At 52.0% G+C, this 17767-nt stretch overlaps 1 protein-coding gene across 2 annotated transcripts; it reads right to left on the bottom strand.

Annotated features, from left to right (window-relative positions):
• Window positions 1-101: 101 nt before the first annotated feature.
• Tnfaip8l1 (TNF alpha induced protein 8 like 1) lies at window positions 102-10427 on the bottom strand. Of its 2 annotated transcripts, none has more exons than XM_032900744.1 (2): window positions 10339-10427; window positions 102-2395 (listed from the first exon to the last, which is right to left on the bottom strand). In XM_032900744.1, the coding sequence occupies exon 2, from the start codon at window positions 2388-2390 to the stop codon at window positions 1830-1832; it is 561 nt and encodes a 186-aa protein (XP_032756635.1). In that variant the 5' UTR covers window positions 2391-2395; window positions 10339-10427; the 3' UTR covers window positions 102-1829. The 2 variants fall into 2 exon arrangements, with proteins under 2 accessions (XP_032756635.1, XP_032756636.1); XM_032900745.1 differs by lacking the exon at window positions 10339-10427 and adding an exon at window positions 3619-3924.
• Between the last annotated feature and the right edge of the window lie 7340 nt (window positions 10428-17767).

Genomic DNA, 17767 nt, shown 5'->3' with positions numbered 1-17767 from the left:
CACAGAGAGGCTGCTGGAGAGATGGCTGCAGCAGGGCAGTATAGGGCTCAGGCTGGGATTGGAGTGCTGAGGCAGAAAAATCAATTCCAGGCCAGCCTGGGCCACGGGGCAAAATATTGTCCTTTAATCCTAGCACTTGGGAGGCAGAGGCAGAGGCAGGAGGATCTCTGAGTTCCAGACTAGCTTAGTCTACAGAGTGAGTTCCAGGACAACCAGGGCTACACAGAGAGACCCTGTCTCAAAACAACAAGAAAATGTAGCTGTTAATAGAACCTTCTTTGTCATTACATCTGTCTGCATGCACTGAAACACTGAGGAAGTGACTCCCTCCTGACCCCAGGAAGTTCCAGGTTGTAAACACTGCCCTAAATACACTCAGCTTTGCACGTTCTGTGTCTTCTCCAAATACCTCAGATAACCTTCCCATCTGCTGCTGTGCCAGCTCCTCCACAAACACGAACTACAGACACAGGATCTTCACAGGTCTCCGGCCATCCCCACCTCGTGCATGCTACCCCTGAGCCAAGCTCCTGATCCCTCACTGGGGAATTCTAGGCGGGGTCCACCCCTAACCACGCTGAGGGATTCTAGACAACTAACCCATACCTCAGCTGGGCACATATGTAGCTGGAGCCTACTTTCCAAGGGTAAAAGTTTTGTCTCAGTACCAATTGGGTTAACCAGTTATGGTGTCTCACATAACCACAGGCCCGCTCAGATAGTAGAGGCTGCTTCCACACACAGTCAGTCTCAGTTACAAACCCAGGCTACCATACAAAGAGGAAAGATGGATTTGTTTCCCAAATATGGAATTATAATTTAACACATACTTGTGTCTCCAGTGGCTTTTCCCTGGTCTGAAGCTGGGAATGGGGTCCCCATGTTTGACAGCGAGTCCTGTCCTATCAGTGACAACTCCCAAGTGTCCACCTGGAATAGTGCCTCCTTGCTGAGTGGTTGGATCCCCCCATGTTTCCAAGTGCCAGAGCACCCGCCCTCATGTGGCTCTGTGTGGGCATGTCCACATGGAGATCAGAGGCCAACTTTCTGAAACTGGATTCTTCTCCTACTGCACAGGTTTTGGGAAAGCCAGTCAACAGGCTTGGCAGCAAGCACTCCTACAGGCTGAGCCATCTCACCGACTCTATTTCTTTTCTTCAGTGCCAGGGTCCAGTCCCCTAACAGGATCTCAGATCCCAACACCAAAGTGTGCTTGGAGTCTCAAAACCACTGGGAAAAAGCCATGGCCCCTGTCTAGCACCTGTCTGCTGGTACACTTGGTAGTAGCGTCACTCGTCAGTGCCCAGTGCCCTGCAGCATTGGCAGAGTGAGCCCCCCTGGGCCAACCTATATAAAGACCTGTTGTAGCAGGCTGATACCTGTTCACTCTAGTCTGGTGCAAGAGTTTGAACTCCATTTTTTAAAGCAAGTCACCTTGGGAGGACCTGAGACTTAGGAAACAGTCATTTGGCAGTGGGAGGGATCAGGGGAGTACAATTCTTTTCTCCCAGTTCTCCACAACCTTATTTGAAAGACTGAGAATGCTCAGACAGTGGGTTGTTGGCACACACTTGTCGTCCAGCACTCTCGGAGGTGGGGGCAAGAGGCTCAGGAGGTCAAGGTCAGCCTTGGCTACATGGGGAGTTTGGTGTCAGCCTGGCTACATGAGACCTGTCTCAGAAGGAAGAGGAGGAGGAGGGGAGACGCAGACAAAAGCAAATGGGCTACAGCAGGAGAAGCAGAGGAGACACTGCCTCATACACAGGCAGTTCTGTGTTCTGGGGGACCAGTCACTAGGGGAAGATAGGCTCCAGGTGGCTGACTCCAGGTCAGATGCCACCCTCATCCAACATCCTCCCGAGGCCATCACAGATGCGACACAGGTGGCTCCGGTAGGGCTCTACTGGACTGTACAGTGCAGCCAGGAAGTCGCCATTGGCAAAGTGACTGAAAATGTGATTGATGCGGCCGTGTGACTTGGCAGTGAGGTGCAGGCCAGTGGCCTGGTGCAACAGATCCCTGCATTCCAGCAGCCCAGTGGCCAGCACACACCGGTCAAAGGTGAAGTCTACCTGGTGGAAGCTGAGGGCTGTCATGGCCAGGCTGTGCACCCGGCTCCGGAAACGCCGCAGCTGGGCTAGCGCGTTGCTGTCCAGCTGGTCTGCCCGAAGCAACACAGCCAGCTTCACCGCCACCTTCACCAGGTTCTTCACCACTCTCTGCGCCTCCTTCCGGCTGCGGGTGAACTCCTTAGTGGCCTGGTACAATTCATCCAAGATCTCACTGCTGGTGTCATCCACAAATACAGCCACCATGGCCTTGGAAGCCATCTTGCTGAGGACTTTCTTCTGGGCCTGCAGGACCAGGTTCTTTGTGCTGAAGGTGTCCATGGGCCCTGTCAGGATGACACAGTGCTCAGGTCAAAGGAATGAATCTGGACAGGACTTGGCACCATTCTGATTTCCCAGCAGCCAGACCATGGTTTCCTAGCTGGGGAGTTGAGGCTTCAGATGGTTGCCATGGAGGAAGGAGCCAGGAAGTGGCCAAGAGGACAGGCAGGTCGGCTCCTGTGGAGCAGTCACCCCACTACCCAGTTCAAGCATTTTTAGAATTTTCCCAAATGACAGTACTAAAAACCACTGGCAATTCTCATGCCTCTTCCCTAATAAACTTCTGTAACCCCACAGAGCTCTCTCTCCAAACCCCTGCTTCTTTCCTAGTAAACTCCTACGTACCTTCCAGTGCCCAAGGTCCCTGACTCTTCCCAGGACAGATTCATCGCTCAGCTCAACCTGGGTCTCTCCTCCTCTAGGAAACCATCTTAAGCTGACCTGCCGGGTACTTCCTCTGAGCCACACAGGGCTGCACAGCTGCAGGGTTGCAGGCCTGCAGCCACCTCCCCCAGACCACAGAGGGACAGAGCAGGGCCTGGCCCCTCATCTGCTGTGTTCTTGGGGACCCAGAACCCTCTGGGAGTGAACAAACTTGGAAGAGCAGGATGGAGGGGACATTATAGAATCATGACCAGACTGGGCCCTTGGGTCTCAGTCTTGCCCCAGACGCTGGTCAGCTGTCCACTGCTCACCCTATCCTGATGGCCGGGGGCTGGGGGAGCAGCAATGCCCCCCTTGCTTCAGACCACTTGCCCACTCCCAGAGTCCCCTACAATGCCTGTTTTTGTGTGAGCTCGAGCCCCGACCCCAGCCTCTCAGCCATCAGCTCCCTGACCTTAAGAGTTCAGGGCAGGCACAAGAAGGCTCTGTGTGTTTTCCTGCCCCCAGTGCTCACCACCCCCACTGTCTGCCAGCCAGGGTCCACACACTACTGTTGACACAGGGCTACATGGCAGCTTGGCGCCTGCCACGTGAACTTATTTCATCTCTTCGGCCAGTGCCATTTGCAACAAACAATGCCATCCAAGTGGCCCAGCTGGGAATGAATCCATGATGGTGGAATCTATCCCCTCAGAGTACACTGCACCACAGGGCCATACAGCAACAAAAGACAGTGTACCCCCTGACCCCCAACACCACACCCCTACACCTGAGTCCTCCTCCCTCCCCCCTTCTCCCTAGTGTCTGCGAATGGTGCTGAGTCTGAGGTGGGCAGAGCACTTGCCTGGTGTCGGTCCTCAGCTTTCAGAGATGACAGCAGGAGGGTGAGAAGTTCAAGGTCACAGCTGCATGGGGAGCTGGAGGTCAGCCTGAACTACCCAACCCTCTCAAGAAAGAAAAGAGAAATAAGATGGAGCCTGAATGGACCTCTCCAGCACCGTGGGGTTGTTTTCCAGTTGACGCTGAACACAGGGCTGCTAGCAGAGGAACAAAGTCTGATGTCCCCGTTTGACTCGGCGGCTGAATGTCTCTGGACCTTGCTTTTCCCATAGACAAAGCTAAATCTGTTCTCTCTGGCTCAGAGGTGAAGCCGAGAGTGTGGAAGCAGGAAGAATGTCAGGGTGGCACAGCTGCAGTCGTCATTCCCAGCTCCAAGTTGGCCGCCACCTGAGGCAGCCAGCTGCTGGCCTCTACTTCCTGTTCTGAAACCCATTGTTCTGACAGAAACTCCCCACTGAAGCTCTCCTTCCTGCATGACAGCCATGTGAGGCCTTCAGAACAGGGACTTTCCCAGGGAAAAGGCCTTGGTCCCTGCCAATTGAGTGTCACAGCACCCAAAGTCTGGTGCCAAAACAGTCTGCACTCCAGCTTCCAGAACTCAGCCCCAATGCTCAATTGCTCAGCTGCCCTAAGAGGCATTTATGGAGCACCGGCTGTGTACCAAACACAGAAATGACCAAAAATGACTTTGTCTCTGACTTCCCAGGGCTCCTATTTATGCTATGTTCTGACTATAAGATGATTTGGGGACCATCTTGACCCTGTAGTTGATTTTACATGCCACATCACCCCCTTCATCCAATAACTCTTTTTTTTTTTTTTCTTTTTTTTTTCCGGAGCTGGGGACCGAACCCAGGGCCTTGAGCTTGCTAGGCAAGTGCTCTACCACTGAGCTAAATCCCCAACCCCATAACTCATTTTTTAAATGTATTTTTACTTGTTTTTTTTTTTCAGACAGGGTCTCTTATCATTCTATTTGGCCTTGAATACTTAATCTTCCTGCCTCAGCCTCCCCACCATGAGATGACGTGTTTATGAACTGTCTGGCTGGGCCTCTAGGATTACCCCTGAAGAGGACACTGAATTAGAGAGAGGAAACACAAGAAACCAATAAACAGGAAATAAAGAGTAAGATTCTGGCCTGAGGGATGGGAAAAGGCCACCTGTCTCAAGGGAAGGGACAACAGTGGAAGGCACTGGGCAAAAGGCCCGAGGCGGAGCCTCAGTCCTGCTGCAGGCCGCAGCTGCTCTGAGAACCTAGCCCAGGCCTTGCCATGTGGGAGCAGCACTCATGTCCTCCCCTGGGCCCTGGGCCGCAGCAAGAGTTGGTGTTGCTTTTTAAGCTTTTGTTTTGTGGAACAGAGTCTTGCTCTGTAGACCAGGCCGGCCTCAAGCTCGCACATGCCTGTGTCTGCCTCTCGAGTGCCACAATGTCCAGCTCGCCTAGACCTTCATGTGCCTTCAAACTCTATCTAAGTTTCCTTTTTTAAAAAGATATATTTATTTATGTACATGAGTACACTGTCACTGTCTTCAGACACATCAGAAGAAGGCATTACAGATGGCTGTGAGCCACCATGTGCTTACTGGGAATGGAACTCAGGACCTCTGGAAGTGCTCTTAACTGCTGAGCCCTCTCTCCAGCCCGGGATTTGTTTCTTGAGTCGGGGTCTCATGTAGGCCAGGTTGACCTGAAGCCCACTGTATAGCTTGAACTCCTGATCCTCCTGCCTCCACTTCCTGAGTAATGGAATGACAGGTGTGTATCCATTCATGGTGTATGCAGTGCTGGGGGCGGAGCAAGACGTGAGAGAGGAGAAGCTGCTAGGGTGGGAGCAGGCCTCTCTTGGTCCTGGTGGAGTCTGCAGTTCACACACCACCAGGTTTACCCCTGGTGCTCAGAAAATGTCTGTGCAACAACTGATTCCTGAATACTGAGTGAGCTGTGAAGAACTCTGGAAAGGGAAGCATGAGAAGATACAGGGGCCCCAATGACTGGAGGGTCAAATAGGGTGACCCATGTGTGTCCCCTTTTCAGCCTACCAAGAGCACACTGCAGAAAGCCACCATAACTTCCAAGACTCCTAGTTGAGAGCAGAGTTCCCACAGAGCACCAACACCAGTGGTCCATCAAGTGGTCTCAGAGATGGCGGAGTGTATGAAGAGCTTGTTAAGTGTGCACACCTCAAATCCCCACCACCCACAGGAAAACAGGTTTGTATAACCTAGCACTGGAGAGGTGGAAATGGGGCTCTCTGGGCTTTGATGGCTTGCCAGCCCAGCTCCCTTCACTGATCCCCAGGTTCAGTGCTACCCTACCTCAAAGAACAAGGCAGAGAGCAACTGATGAGGACACTTGAGTTTCAGCTCCATTCTCCATAGACACACATAGGTGACTGAGGCCATCAATGGTGGCCAGGATGGCCTCTGATAACAGTGAATACCATGGAGCTGGGCCTCAAGAGATGATTCCCATCACATCAAGTTTCATTCAACAATCATGTGTGACATGTGCCACACTTTATGACACTCTCCCACAATCACCCTCTGGCTTCTAAAATGCATGCTCTGAGGGTCTGGGCAGTAGGTAGGGCTTGCCTAGAGTACCCAAGCCCTGGGTTCTGTCCTCAGTATCAGGCACACCTGGTGTCACAGATGGCCGTTCATCCAAGCACTTGCAAGCAGAAACAGGAGGATGTCTGTGAGTTGGAGGCCAGCCTGGTCTACAGGGACATCTCGTACTCAAAATAAAAGATCTTCACTGCTTTCTGAGGTCATTGCAAATGCTAGGAGACTCTCCCCTTTCCCCTGCTCACATACACCCCAACCCCAACCTCCAACGGCTTGCTAACACATACACACACGCACACACGCACGCCACCCTGCTTGCTCAGCATTCAGCTTGCTTTTGTAAATAAAGTTTTACTGTCACACTCCACGTGCACATTTGCATGTCCTGCAGAACACTCTCACTCTGAAGACCCAGAGAACGGAGGTGGATGGTCCCTTGGGTCTAGGCTAGTTGGCCACACAGTAATGAAGCTCAGACTTCCACAAAAGTCTGAGGATCCTGGTGGGGTCCACAAGGCCACCACAGCCACCTTCAACCACAGAGGTGGCAGGAGGAATCTAACACTGGGAAGGTCATTTCCAACACAGTCAAAAAGAGAGGATAAAGCCTGGCACAGACCACAGCAAAAAGCAGCCAGGTCATTGGGTGATCTCTATGCTGGTGGCCGCCACTTTCTGTTCCGTGTGTGCCTGACAGCTTTCTTTACTGATGGCATGATTTACATTCTGTTGACATGGCACCGGGTAAAGGCACTTACTGCCCAGTGGCTTGAGTTCCATACCTGAGACCCACACGGTGGAAGAGAGCAATGATTCCCAAGTTGTCCTCTGACCTCCACACATGCTCTGGCTCTCCCTCACACATAGTAAGTAAATGTAATAAATAATAAATACAACACGATTTACTTAGCTGGAAGCACTCAGTCCTAGACTTTTAATCTGAGTTTAACAACCAGATGGCAAGATTCCCAAAACTCAGCAGTGGCACGGTGCTTGTGAGGCTGATGCTGCCTCCCGCCCCTGGGCAGCCCCTGGCCTCGTGAATTATTTATGTCACCCATGCAGTACATCCACATCCATAATTGATGCCACCAAGCCCGCCATCCTCCCTCTTCATCCTAGTTGACTGTCCCAGGGGCAGCTGAGCCATAGCCCCTTGTCACCGGTGGTCCAGCCAGTGTCTGTCCCAGTGCAGTATGGCCAGCTGGGGATTCTGCCTCCACACAGCACCTGAGCACCACTGTCCATCTGCACCAGTCCTCTGGGAAATCAGGCAGGCTCCCTATAGTAATGCTGGTGTAAGAATGGGAGGGCCAGCTATATGGCTCATGAGATGAGGGCACTTGCTGTGAACTCTGACAAGCTGAGTTTGAGACCAGGAACCACTGGGTAGAAGGAGAGAGGACCCCAGCTGGTTTTCCTCTAAGCTTTATATTCACAAAAAGGAATAAATAAGTATTTTAAAAGAGACTGTTACAGAGCCAAAGAGAGTGTGGATCTTTGATTCAACTTCTACTCCATTTCTTCAGGGTTGGAGTTTAAGACAGGGTCTTATGCTGCAGTCCAAGCTACCTTTGGCTTTACTGTAATCCCCCTGCCTCAGCCTCTTAGGTGTGTTCTACCACACCCAGCATCCACTCAATGTTTTAACGGAAGGGAAATATGAAGGTCATCAGTGTGTGCACTCAGTCCCAGAATTTCTCAGCAGTCTGAAGCCTCTATCCTGGTTCCTCTTACCCTGTCAGGGGTCCCTGAAATGCCAGAAGCCCCCATGAGCACTGAGTTAACTCCCCCTCTGCCTTCTGCCCTCCATGGCTCCCCTCTTCCTCCCCTGCAGCCACAGTGCCTCCTCCATAGCTCTCATAAACAGCAGGACCTTTACACACGCTGAGCCTGCCACTTACCATTCTCTCCCACAGGTTGCTACGTGGTTGCTTTACCCTGGAAATCTCAGATCACTCATCTCTACGAACACCCAGTTACCCAGTTCCTTTCTCTTTTCACAGTTACCATTATAACTCAGGACAGAGTCCAGCTTTACCAACTGTGAGGCAGGAGATGGTAGGCGTGGGGCCAGCTTTGGTCACTGCTGTGTGCTTTACTAACACAGTTGACTTACCTCAGTGTTCAGGAACAGTTTGTTAACTGACTAAGTAATTCCTCATGGCTATGATAAAATGAGAAACTGGGTCAGGGGCCTGGGAGTGACAGAATAATGCTGGGTCAGAACTGGGACTTGAATCCAGTCCCTACCTCAGAGCTTATCCAACTGCAGTCTTCCCCTGGGGTCCACCCTAAAATGGAGAAGGGGGTGGGGTGGCTATTGATCCGGTCTGGGAATCTTCCAGAGCTCTGTATGCTGTCAGCCCTTCCATGGTTCCTTCAACTGGCCTTTGGTCAGGACTGCAGAAGCCCCCACCTGCACAGCACCCTCTGGGGGGTTCTTAATTACCTCAGCTGTTTTCCAGATGGGGAAACACAAGGTTGGGGCTCAGAAAAAAACACACTGGGGTTCTTGGAAGAGTGGGCTCACTGGGCTCCTGGATGGAGCCTCACTCTCTTTAAGCTTTCACTTTACACTGGATGGCACCCATCAGTAGGTGGCACGCCTTCTGGTGGCCCCGATTATTTGGCCTGTATGCTGAGTCACCTCATTTGTAATCATTAAACAAACTTTTGTGGGATGAGTCCTAGTTTGCCTAGGGCTCAGAAAGTAAACTGACGGAGAAGTCTCTATGTCTCTCCATACCCTCAGGACCCACCACTCACTCATCACTGGACTCCCAGCCTTGGCCCAAGTCTGGCTCACCAAGCGTGGGAAGCCCAGGGCAGGTGTTCTGTGATGACTTTCTTTGTTCTGTTACTTTGTACAGTCCCCATTGCTCCGCCCTCACCCCTCCCAGCCACCCACATCCTAGGTGTGGCCCAGATCGTGAACCTGTTATGTTTTAAAGTTGGTGCTGCCTGGGTTGATCTGCCAGAGTTGTAGAGGGCTCCGCACGTGCAGAGGCTCTGAGTGTGAGGATACCCATGTGGAGAAGAGGCAGCCACTTTGAGGTCCCAGGACAGAAAAACAGGACGTTTGGCACACAAAGCTCATGATCCAGTTCTTTCTTTCTTTCTTTTTTAGATGGCTGATCTGTCTATGTAGTTATGGCTAGCCTGGAACTCCCTTTGTAGACCTGGCCTCAAACTTACAGGCATCCACCAGCCTCTGTTCTAAGCACTGGGTGAATGCCATGCACCGTGACCCTTGGTTTATGTTATGTTGGGGCTGGAACTCAGGGCCTCTTGCCTACTAGGTGTGCACTCTACCCACTGGGCTACACTCCAGGGTCCCGTTTGTTTTAGACATGGCCTCAGTGTGTAGCCCACCCTGGCTCACCTTCTATTTTGTCTTTGCTTTGAACCCTCCCAGAAGCCTCAGGGAGTCATGAAACAACTGTCCCAAGACAAACAGGGAAACTGAGGCTTATAATTAAGTTACGTGTTCAAGTGAGTCAGGTTTGTCTGAGCTGTGTCCTGACCCCAAGGCAGGCCTCCAGAGGCTTCACAGCTTGGAGCTCAGGTGACCCAGAGGCCTGTTTCCAGCTCAGTGTTCCACCCTGTCCCTTTCCAGACCTGCTGCTCACAAAGGTGAGAAGCCAGAGTCTGATTCCCTGTCTGTCTCCTCTCGCTGGCCAACCATAGCCCATGTTCTGGACCCTAGTTTACCCTCCAGGCCACCACTGAAAGAGCCAGAAGGCCACAGACCTGTACCAGGTCACCTGCCAATTATGTGCCAGTCACTGTCCCAGTTCTCTGCTGGTAAAACTGAGTCTAAGCCCTCAGGCAATGGGAAGCTTGCAGTGCCAGTCCCAGTCAGGGTGACCCTGCTCAGGTGAGATTCCTGCATCAGCCAGAGCTACAGTGGGGTCCAGTCGGCCACCTCAGAGAATACCCAGACCATTTTGGAGTCAGGCTGCACGCCTGTACAGGGCCAAGTCCATCCAGTCTCCCCTTGAGGATTACTAATTTAGCCCACAGCAACCTGCTCACAACAACCCCTGCTCCCAAAGCCAGTGAAACTGAGGCGGGATGCACATAGGGCGGTGTGGGAATAGGAAGAGACGGGAAAACCCCAGGAGAACTGGTGTAGGACCCCATAGCTCACCTGCTCCCCGCGATCCGTCAAGCCTTTAGTTTTCTGTAGGTGCCTGTGCCGGGCCAGTGGCATTGGCCGCTAGATCTGAGCCGGGCGGGCTGGCGAGAAGGCCACGCTCCCGAGAAGGCCGCGCCCCCTCTAGACGCTCACTGGCTCAGCAAATGGTAGCTAGCGCACAGGCGGTGTACAAAGGAGCCAATAGCAGCAAGCCTCTGCCAAGAGGTGCTCCGCAGGAAAGGGGCGTGAGCAAGGGCTTAGCCTGCGGCCCGGGGAATTCCTCCAGAACAGCGCTGAGCTGAGTGCCTAGGCAAGAGCTGCCCAAAGGAGTGCTGCGGCGGGGAAGAGGGGAAAAGACTGGGACAGAGAAAAATGCAGCACGCGTGCATAGTGCGACAGAGATCCGAGAGGCCAAAGCGAAGAAACACGCCTCCGCGAGACACATGCACCCCTCTGGGCCGGCCTAGTTTACCCACTAGGTAGTTAGAGCGTCATCTGGGACCCCCGTGTCAACTCAACATTTGCCTTGGGACAATCTTTGTGGTTCCTGAGTACTACGGAGGTGGGTGTCTCTGGGGTAAGGTGGGGGCGGGACACTGTGATGTCTTCGCTAACAAAGGCCAGGCATGGCCAGCTACCTCCCAGGAGGAGGCTGTGAGACCTGGAAACTCAATCTGGGAGTGGTTCCCACACCCCCAGTACCCCCAACCTAGGCCAACACCCCCACCTTACTCCAAACTCCACCCCAACTCTCCACCATGGGTCTGCACTTCCTGAACCTGGATGACCCTGTCACAGCAAGGACTGGGGGAAGCCTCAGCTGCCCCCGCCCTCTTCGGGAAGCCCAGATGTTTGCTGGCCACATCCTGACCTTTCCTGGCACGGGTTTTAACACACAAAATTAAATCCTGGCTTTATATCTTATGAGAGATAGAAACTGAGACCCAGAGAGGTCAAGTGACTTGCCTGGAGCAGCACAGACCCCAATGGCTTTCTTGATTTCAAATTATCTGTGCTCTGGGCCAGAAACCTGCAGAGTGCTGAGCGTCACCCATAGCCTCCATCCACTCTGTGCCAGGAGCTCAGCCTTGTGACAGCCACACACGACCCTAGACATGGCTCAGTATCAAAAAGAGAGACCACAGCTCTAGATTTCCATACCCCAGATTTGAAAGTATGAGCCAGGGTAGCTAGTGTGTTTTTTTTCGGGGGGGGGGGCAGGTGTCACTGAAGCAGGTTCTTGGGTATCTTTTGGGCACCTTGATTCTGTGAGACTGGGGAACCCACAGACATCATAGGTGTGATAAAGTGGGGCTCAAACCCAGCTGTGTGGGTTAGAAGTGTGGTTCAGAGCTGGAGCCTACCCCTCCCACTCGCCTAGAATCCACCAGTGGGAGGCTGGGGGTGTGGCCAGGGTGGAGCTTCTGCCTAGAATCCCCAGGTGAAGCCTTGACTAGGCTCTTGTGAGGGTGTGGACTGTCTTCCCTGGTTCTGCCAATGTCTCCCTCACCAGGTCCTCAGAGTCTAGTAAAGGTACTTTGGTGCACTTGATCCTGTGGTGTGGGGACGTGGTCGGGAGTAGAGTGATTTCCTAGCATGCAGGAAGCCCAAAGTCCATACCCAGCTTAGTAGCAATAGATCATCGTCTTCATCATCATCATCACCACCACCACCACCACCACCACCATCACCACCATCATCTTGTGTAAGGACGAGGACACACACCACTGGGGCAATATGGGAAACAATTTGAAATTTCCGGAAGACCTCCATGGCCTCAAGGCATTCCCCACCAAGATACACTCAAGTAGAAAGAATAGATTCTGACGGCATTTCTGGCATTTTCCATTGAATTATTCATAGTAGCCAAAAGGTGGAAGTAACCTGAGTGTCCACCGTTGTGGAGAGAGTAAGGTGTGTTCCATAGAGAGAGAGGAATATTACTCAGCCTGGAAGATGGGATTCATTCAGACACCAGCTCCCCATGATATTTAGTGATGTCATTCATCCCACAGTCCCAATCCCAGGAGTTCTCTGCATTAATCAAAGCTACAGAAGCAGGAAGTAGGGTGGTAGGTACCAGGGGTTGGGGAGAGGACAGAGCCAGTGTTGAATGGGAACAAAGCTTCAGAGGACAGAGATAAATAAAGCTTGGGGGTTTAGGAGGGACTGTCTCAGAATGAGAAAACAAAGATGAAAAGATTAGCTCATGTGCTGGTTTCTATATGCTTGGCCCAGGGAATGGCACTATTAGGAGGTGTGGTCTTGATGGAGAAAGTGTGTTACTTTGTGGGTGGGCTTTGAAATCCTCCCCCTAGCCACGTGGGAGCCAGCGTTCTCCTATCTGCCCTTGGATCAAGATGTAGAACTCTCAGCATCTCCAGTTCCACCTCTTCATGGATGCAGTCATGTTCCCTCCTTGAATGGACTGAACCTCTGAACCTGTAAGCCAGACCCAATTAAATGTTGTCCTTATAAGAGTTGCCTTGGTCGTGGGGTATCACACCTCATGTCTGGGGTGCTATTCATTGTTTAACAGCAATGGAAACCATAAGACAGCTCAGAAGGGAGTGTCACCAGAGCTGAGAGTTGCACCCCAAGAAATCTCATTGTGTTTCTTCCTGGGATCTGGTCAGGGTTGCACAGATTCCAGCCATGGCCGGCAGGAGGCGCGCTCTGCACGCCTCCGAGAACGTAAGTCCTTGCTCCAGTCTCCGGACACCAGGGTGGGTGGGGACTGCGGTCGGAGGGAGGGGTCACAGGTTCATGTCACTCCAGACACCACCAGCTTCCCAACAGTCTGCATTGCACCCCTCACAGGGTGAGACCGGAGTATGGACAAGGTTTGGACCCATGTGAGACAGGGCCGCTATGGTCCCCCATGTTAGGATGCTGCATTGGGGTGCAGGCCCTGGTTCTTAGAGCTCCTTCTCTCCATCAGCCTGTGTGGCTCTGTGAGTGACAGCCACACACCAGGACCAATTTGTCCCAAGGTGCTGGAGGCAAGACTTCAAAGGAGGGAAGTACAGAGAGAGGGGCCTTGCTGCCCCCGCCCCCCAATGTAGGCATGGACAGGGAATTCCCCAGGACTGTGTGCATGAGGGTTCTGTTCCCTGCATAGGGTCAGAGGCTGGGTGTGGGGTCTGGGGCTGAGGTTTCTACATCAGGGGCCACCCTCAGTCACCAGGCCCCAGGCTGCATGTGGGAGGATAAACTGAGTCACAGTGAGTGTGCAAGCCTGGGGCTGCTGTTCAGGTTGCTGTCTCTGAGGTGCTGACTCCTCACCACCTTGGGCTGGGCAAGATCAGGGGCCAAGATTCCTGTGGCCTTAGGAGCAGGGCTGGGGTGGGCTCAGTGGGTGGAGTGCCCCCATGGTCAGGCACTGGAGTCCATTCCCAACCAACAAATACCTGTCATCAGGCTCTCGGGAGGTGCAGGTAGGAGTAGCTAGCCTGGGTTACGTGAAACCCTGTCTCAAGAAATAAAATAAAACAAAACTTAAAGGATATAAACAAAGTTGTCAGTTCTGTGTATGTCTCCCTCCTTCCTTCCTTCCTTCCTTCCTTCCTTCCTTCTTTCCTTCTTTCCTTCCTTCCTTCCTTCCTTCTTTCCTTCTTTCCTTCCTTCCTTCCTTCCTTCCTTCTTTCCTTCCTTCCTTCCTTCCTTCCTTCCTTCCTTCCTTCCTTCCTTCTTTCCTTCCTTCCTTCTTTCCTTCCTTCCTTCCTTCCTTCCTTCCTTCTTTCCTTCTTTCCTTCCTTCCTTCCTTCCTTCTTTCCTTCCTTCCTTCCTTCCTTCTTTCCTTCCTTCTTTCCTCCTTTCCTTCCTTCTTTCCTTCCTTCCTTCTTTCTTTCCTTCCTTCCTTCTTTCTTCCTTCCTTCCTTCCTTCTTTCCTTCTTTCCTTCCTTCCTTCTTTCCTTCCTTCTTTCCCCCTTTCCTTCCTTTCTTCTTTTCTTCCTTCTTTCCTTCCTTCCTTCTTTCCTTCCTTCCTTCTTTCTTTCCTTCCTTCCTTCCTTCTTTCCTTCCTTCCTTCCTTCCTTCCTTCCTTCCTTCCTTCCTTCTTTGACAGGGTCTTTGTGGGCCAGGCTGCCCTTATCTTGCTGTGTAGCTGAGGATGCCCTTGAACTCCTGCTTCAGCTCTCCAGTGCTGATGTGGGAGGCATAGGCCACCTCACCCAGTATACCCCCTTGCATTCTGTGTATCCCAATAAGACTTCAAAGTCATCATCCCCCTGTCTCAGCTTCTGAAATCAGACTGTGATTTCAGCTGACCTTCCCCCTATCCCATGTCCCTGTTGGTCTAAGCAGGGTTTGGCATACAGTAGGCACTCACTAAATGTTCATTAACCAGTCAAATAAGGTTTGACTGTCCTGAATGAACCCACAAGAAGGACAGGTTTGTCACAGCAGGCTGGAATTAATTTAAACTCAGGACCAAAGGACTCACCATACCACTCCCCCCCCAGGACATGCTTGCACCCTCTCTTCCTTTCCCAGCCTGGCTGCATCTGACCAGAGTCACTATCACTGTGTCCTTAGAGGTCTCTGGGGTGTCAGTGGCTCCCTTGGGGGAGTTCAGAGAGCCTGGTGACCCTGGAGGGCTTCATGTAGAGGACCCCCACCCCTGTAAGGCCTAGATCCCAAACTCACTCCCAGAACGCAGAAGGTATAAAGAAAGGGAACCACGTGCACTGCAGTTCTCACACCACCAGCTGCCCTCACAGGTGACATCTCCGGGGCTACACCTAGGCTGCTGTTGGCCTTATCTTCCTAGCTCATTGAGGTGTGTAAACAGCATAGCGACCTGATAAGGGGTCACTCAACAGCCCCACACTGCTTGGAATCTGGGGCAATAAACATTAGCTAATGCTTTGTCTAGGTCCCTGTAATGGTCTCTGTGACGGAGTCCCTCCAGCAGGTAAAGAACATGAGTCGGGAGATGCACAGCATCCTACATAAACCATGCAGAGCTGAATCTGTTCTGTGCACCCCTGCATCCCCTCCTGCCTCTCTCCTCCCACTCTGCTCCTTGCTTCCTCCTTACTCCTCCAACGCCAGGCCTTGTCCTGCTCCAGGACTGTCGTGTGAGCTGTGCACAGCTCAGCATCTGCTCATATATGTTGGTTCCTGTTTCTGCAACACTGTTCCCTCAAGAGTCCCACAAATATCTTTTCATTGTTGTTCATTGACGAACGAGATGGAGTGAAAATCCTAGGGCTGTCTCCCTCGCCCAACCCCCATCACTTTGCCCTGAAGAAAAACCTGTTTTGACCTAGTGGGTTTAGTCATGAAGAATTCTTCCTTTGCTGGACCTTAATTTCCCCCTCTGCAAAACAGGTAACATTTCTCAAATGCCTGTCACCTTCAAATGTCAAGGCCAGTTGGCTATGCCAGGCTGTGTCTCAAACCACAAAGGACTAACCGGACAGTATAGCTACGAGGAAGAGTAGGTGTGTGTCCATGATACCAAGTGTAACAGGCCTGAGAGACCACAACTACCCTTCGGAGGACTGTTCAACCAGGCAAGCTAGACCCCTGACCTCATCCCCAGACCTCTAGTTGGGGGATTCTAGGACAGCTCCAATCCTGACCACACCCCCAGCCCCTTGGGCAACTTCTTTATTAGGGTAGACTTGGAGGTCTTTCTGTAGGTTTGGTTTCTGAGAAACCTTTTACAGTCCAGGCTGGTGTTGAATTCACAACTCTCCTGTCTCAGCTTCTTGGGTTCTCCATTTCCTGGCCTGTCCATTTGGAGGAGAGTTCAGTTCTGAGGTTCTGAAGGACTTGACTCTGCCCATGCATTTAACTGTTCACTGAACATGGGAACAAACATGTCCCCCAGAGCAGACAATCCTGCACACAGATGTTCCAAACCCCAGTGACCAGACCTGTGATGGGGACCCTGAGCACTCTAGAAGTCCCTTGAGGCAACACCCCAGGGTGTGAGTGTAAGTGTGACTGTGAGTGAGTGTGGTGTGCTCACCTGTGCCTGCTTTCCTGAGGCAGCCAGGACCATGCAGTCAATGACTGCAGGCTCACTTACCTACCCCAGGCTTTATGTGGCCAGTGCCAGGACCTACTGGAATCTATGTATGATGTGTCCCAGCTCCTGCCACTTATGAGCCCAGATGCCACTTTACCAAGAGGTGCATCTGCAAGCCTTGTCAATTCTTTGCTGTTTTTTTTTTAAATATAACTCATGCATATGAACTCAGTACAAGGGGAAGAGAAGTTATAAAGACACAATTCTATTCTGGGTCGATGACAGTGGGGAGAGAAGAGACACTGGGAGGCTGAGGTGGGTGGTGGGCTGCAGGTTCAGGGGACTCTAGGACCTCAGTCAGACCTGGTGCCAAGCTCTCCTGCTCTCCCCTTGCAGCTCTTTGTCACCTTCCCCTCAGACCAGGGCAGCTCCTGCCTGTCTGTCTGTCTTCCTGTCCTGCCTCTCTGACAGGTCTGTCCCCATGCAGCTGTCACCATGGTGGGCCTTCGTCCTGCAGACTGTGTCTCCAGCCTTTGCCCTTCTGGCCTGTATAAAGGAAGAGTTCCTAGTGTTAAAAAAAAATCTGTCAACTCAAATTCACACAGCAGACACATGTTTCTCCCCTTTCTTCTCCTCCCCTCTGCTTCCCCACACCCCTGCCTTGATTGAAAAAAAAAACCAATTGCAGGGAGTTTCCAGATATATTAGGAGGTGGGAAGTCTTGGAGACCCTTCTAGCAGCCTGCCTGTCTCCTGTGTGGAAGCCACCACTTTTGAGGATTTTGTTCCCCTGTGGAGAGAGGAGCTAAGGATCATAGGCAGTAACAGGGAATGTACAAAGGACTGTGCTCTCAGCACCCAGGGGAATACTATGCTTCCATTACAAATGAAAGAAGGATTTGGTAAGATTGTCTGTTCAACGGTGAAGGTGTAGAGCCTTTTAAAATTCCTATGCATATGTTTCTGCTTCTCAGTTAATCAGTGGACCTCCTGAAGCCCAATATCTGTACATTCGAACTTCAATGCCCACACTAGCCGGGCAAGCCACTTGAGTGGGTCTGTAAGATGAGTCTGTCCCACACCAACCTGCTATCCCTTACCCCAATGTCCAGGCCACTGTCTCCTTTCCTCACTCAGTGACTCATCTCATCTCCAATCTGTACTGAGCTTCCCACTGCTCCCCAAAGGTGACCCACACTCCATTTCCTGATGGAACTTTGAAATGGTGACTGAGATGCGTCTACTCTCCTGCCCCAGACAGCTCTACCTCTTGCCAGCCACTCAGGCCTCTGTCCCAGGGCACAGCTTGTGCAAAGATCCTAGAGCAAAATAAAGCCTGGTGTGTTGGAGGAGAAGGCAGTATACTCTGTGGCTAGAGTGGAGTAGGAGCAGGGAAGGGGCAGGATCTGGTCCCTATAGGGGACGAGTTTGCCTTTGACCTTTTAATGAAGTAAGCGTTGAC

Source organism: Rattus rattus, chromosome 4, assembly GCF_011064425.1.
Source record: "Rattus rattus isolate New Zealand chromosome 4, Rrattus_CSIRO_v1, whole genome shotgun sequence".
In the NCBI taxonomy this organism is placed as follows: Eukaryota; Metazoa; Chordata; class Mammalia; order Rodentia; family Muridae; genus Rattus; species Rattus rattus.
Note: the sequence above shows the minus strand (reverse complement) of the source record. Positions and strands in the feature narration are given on the sequence as shown.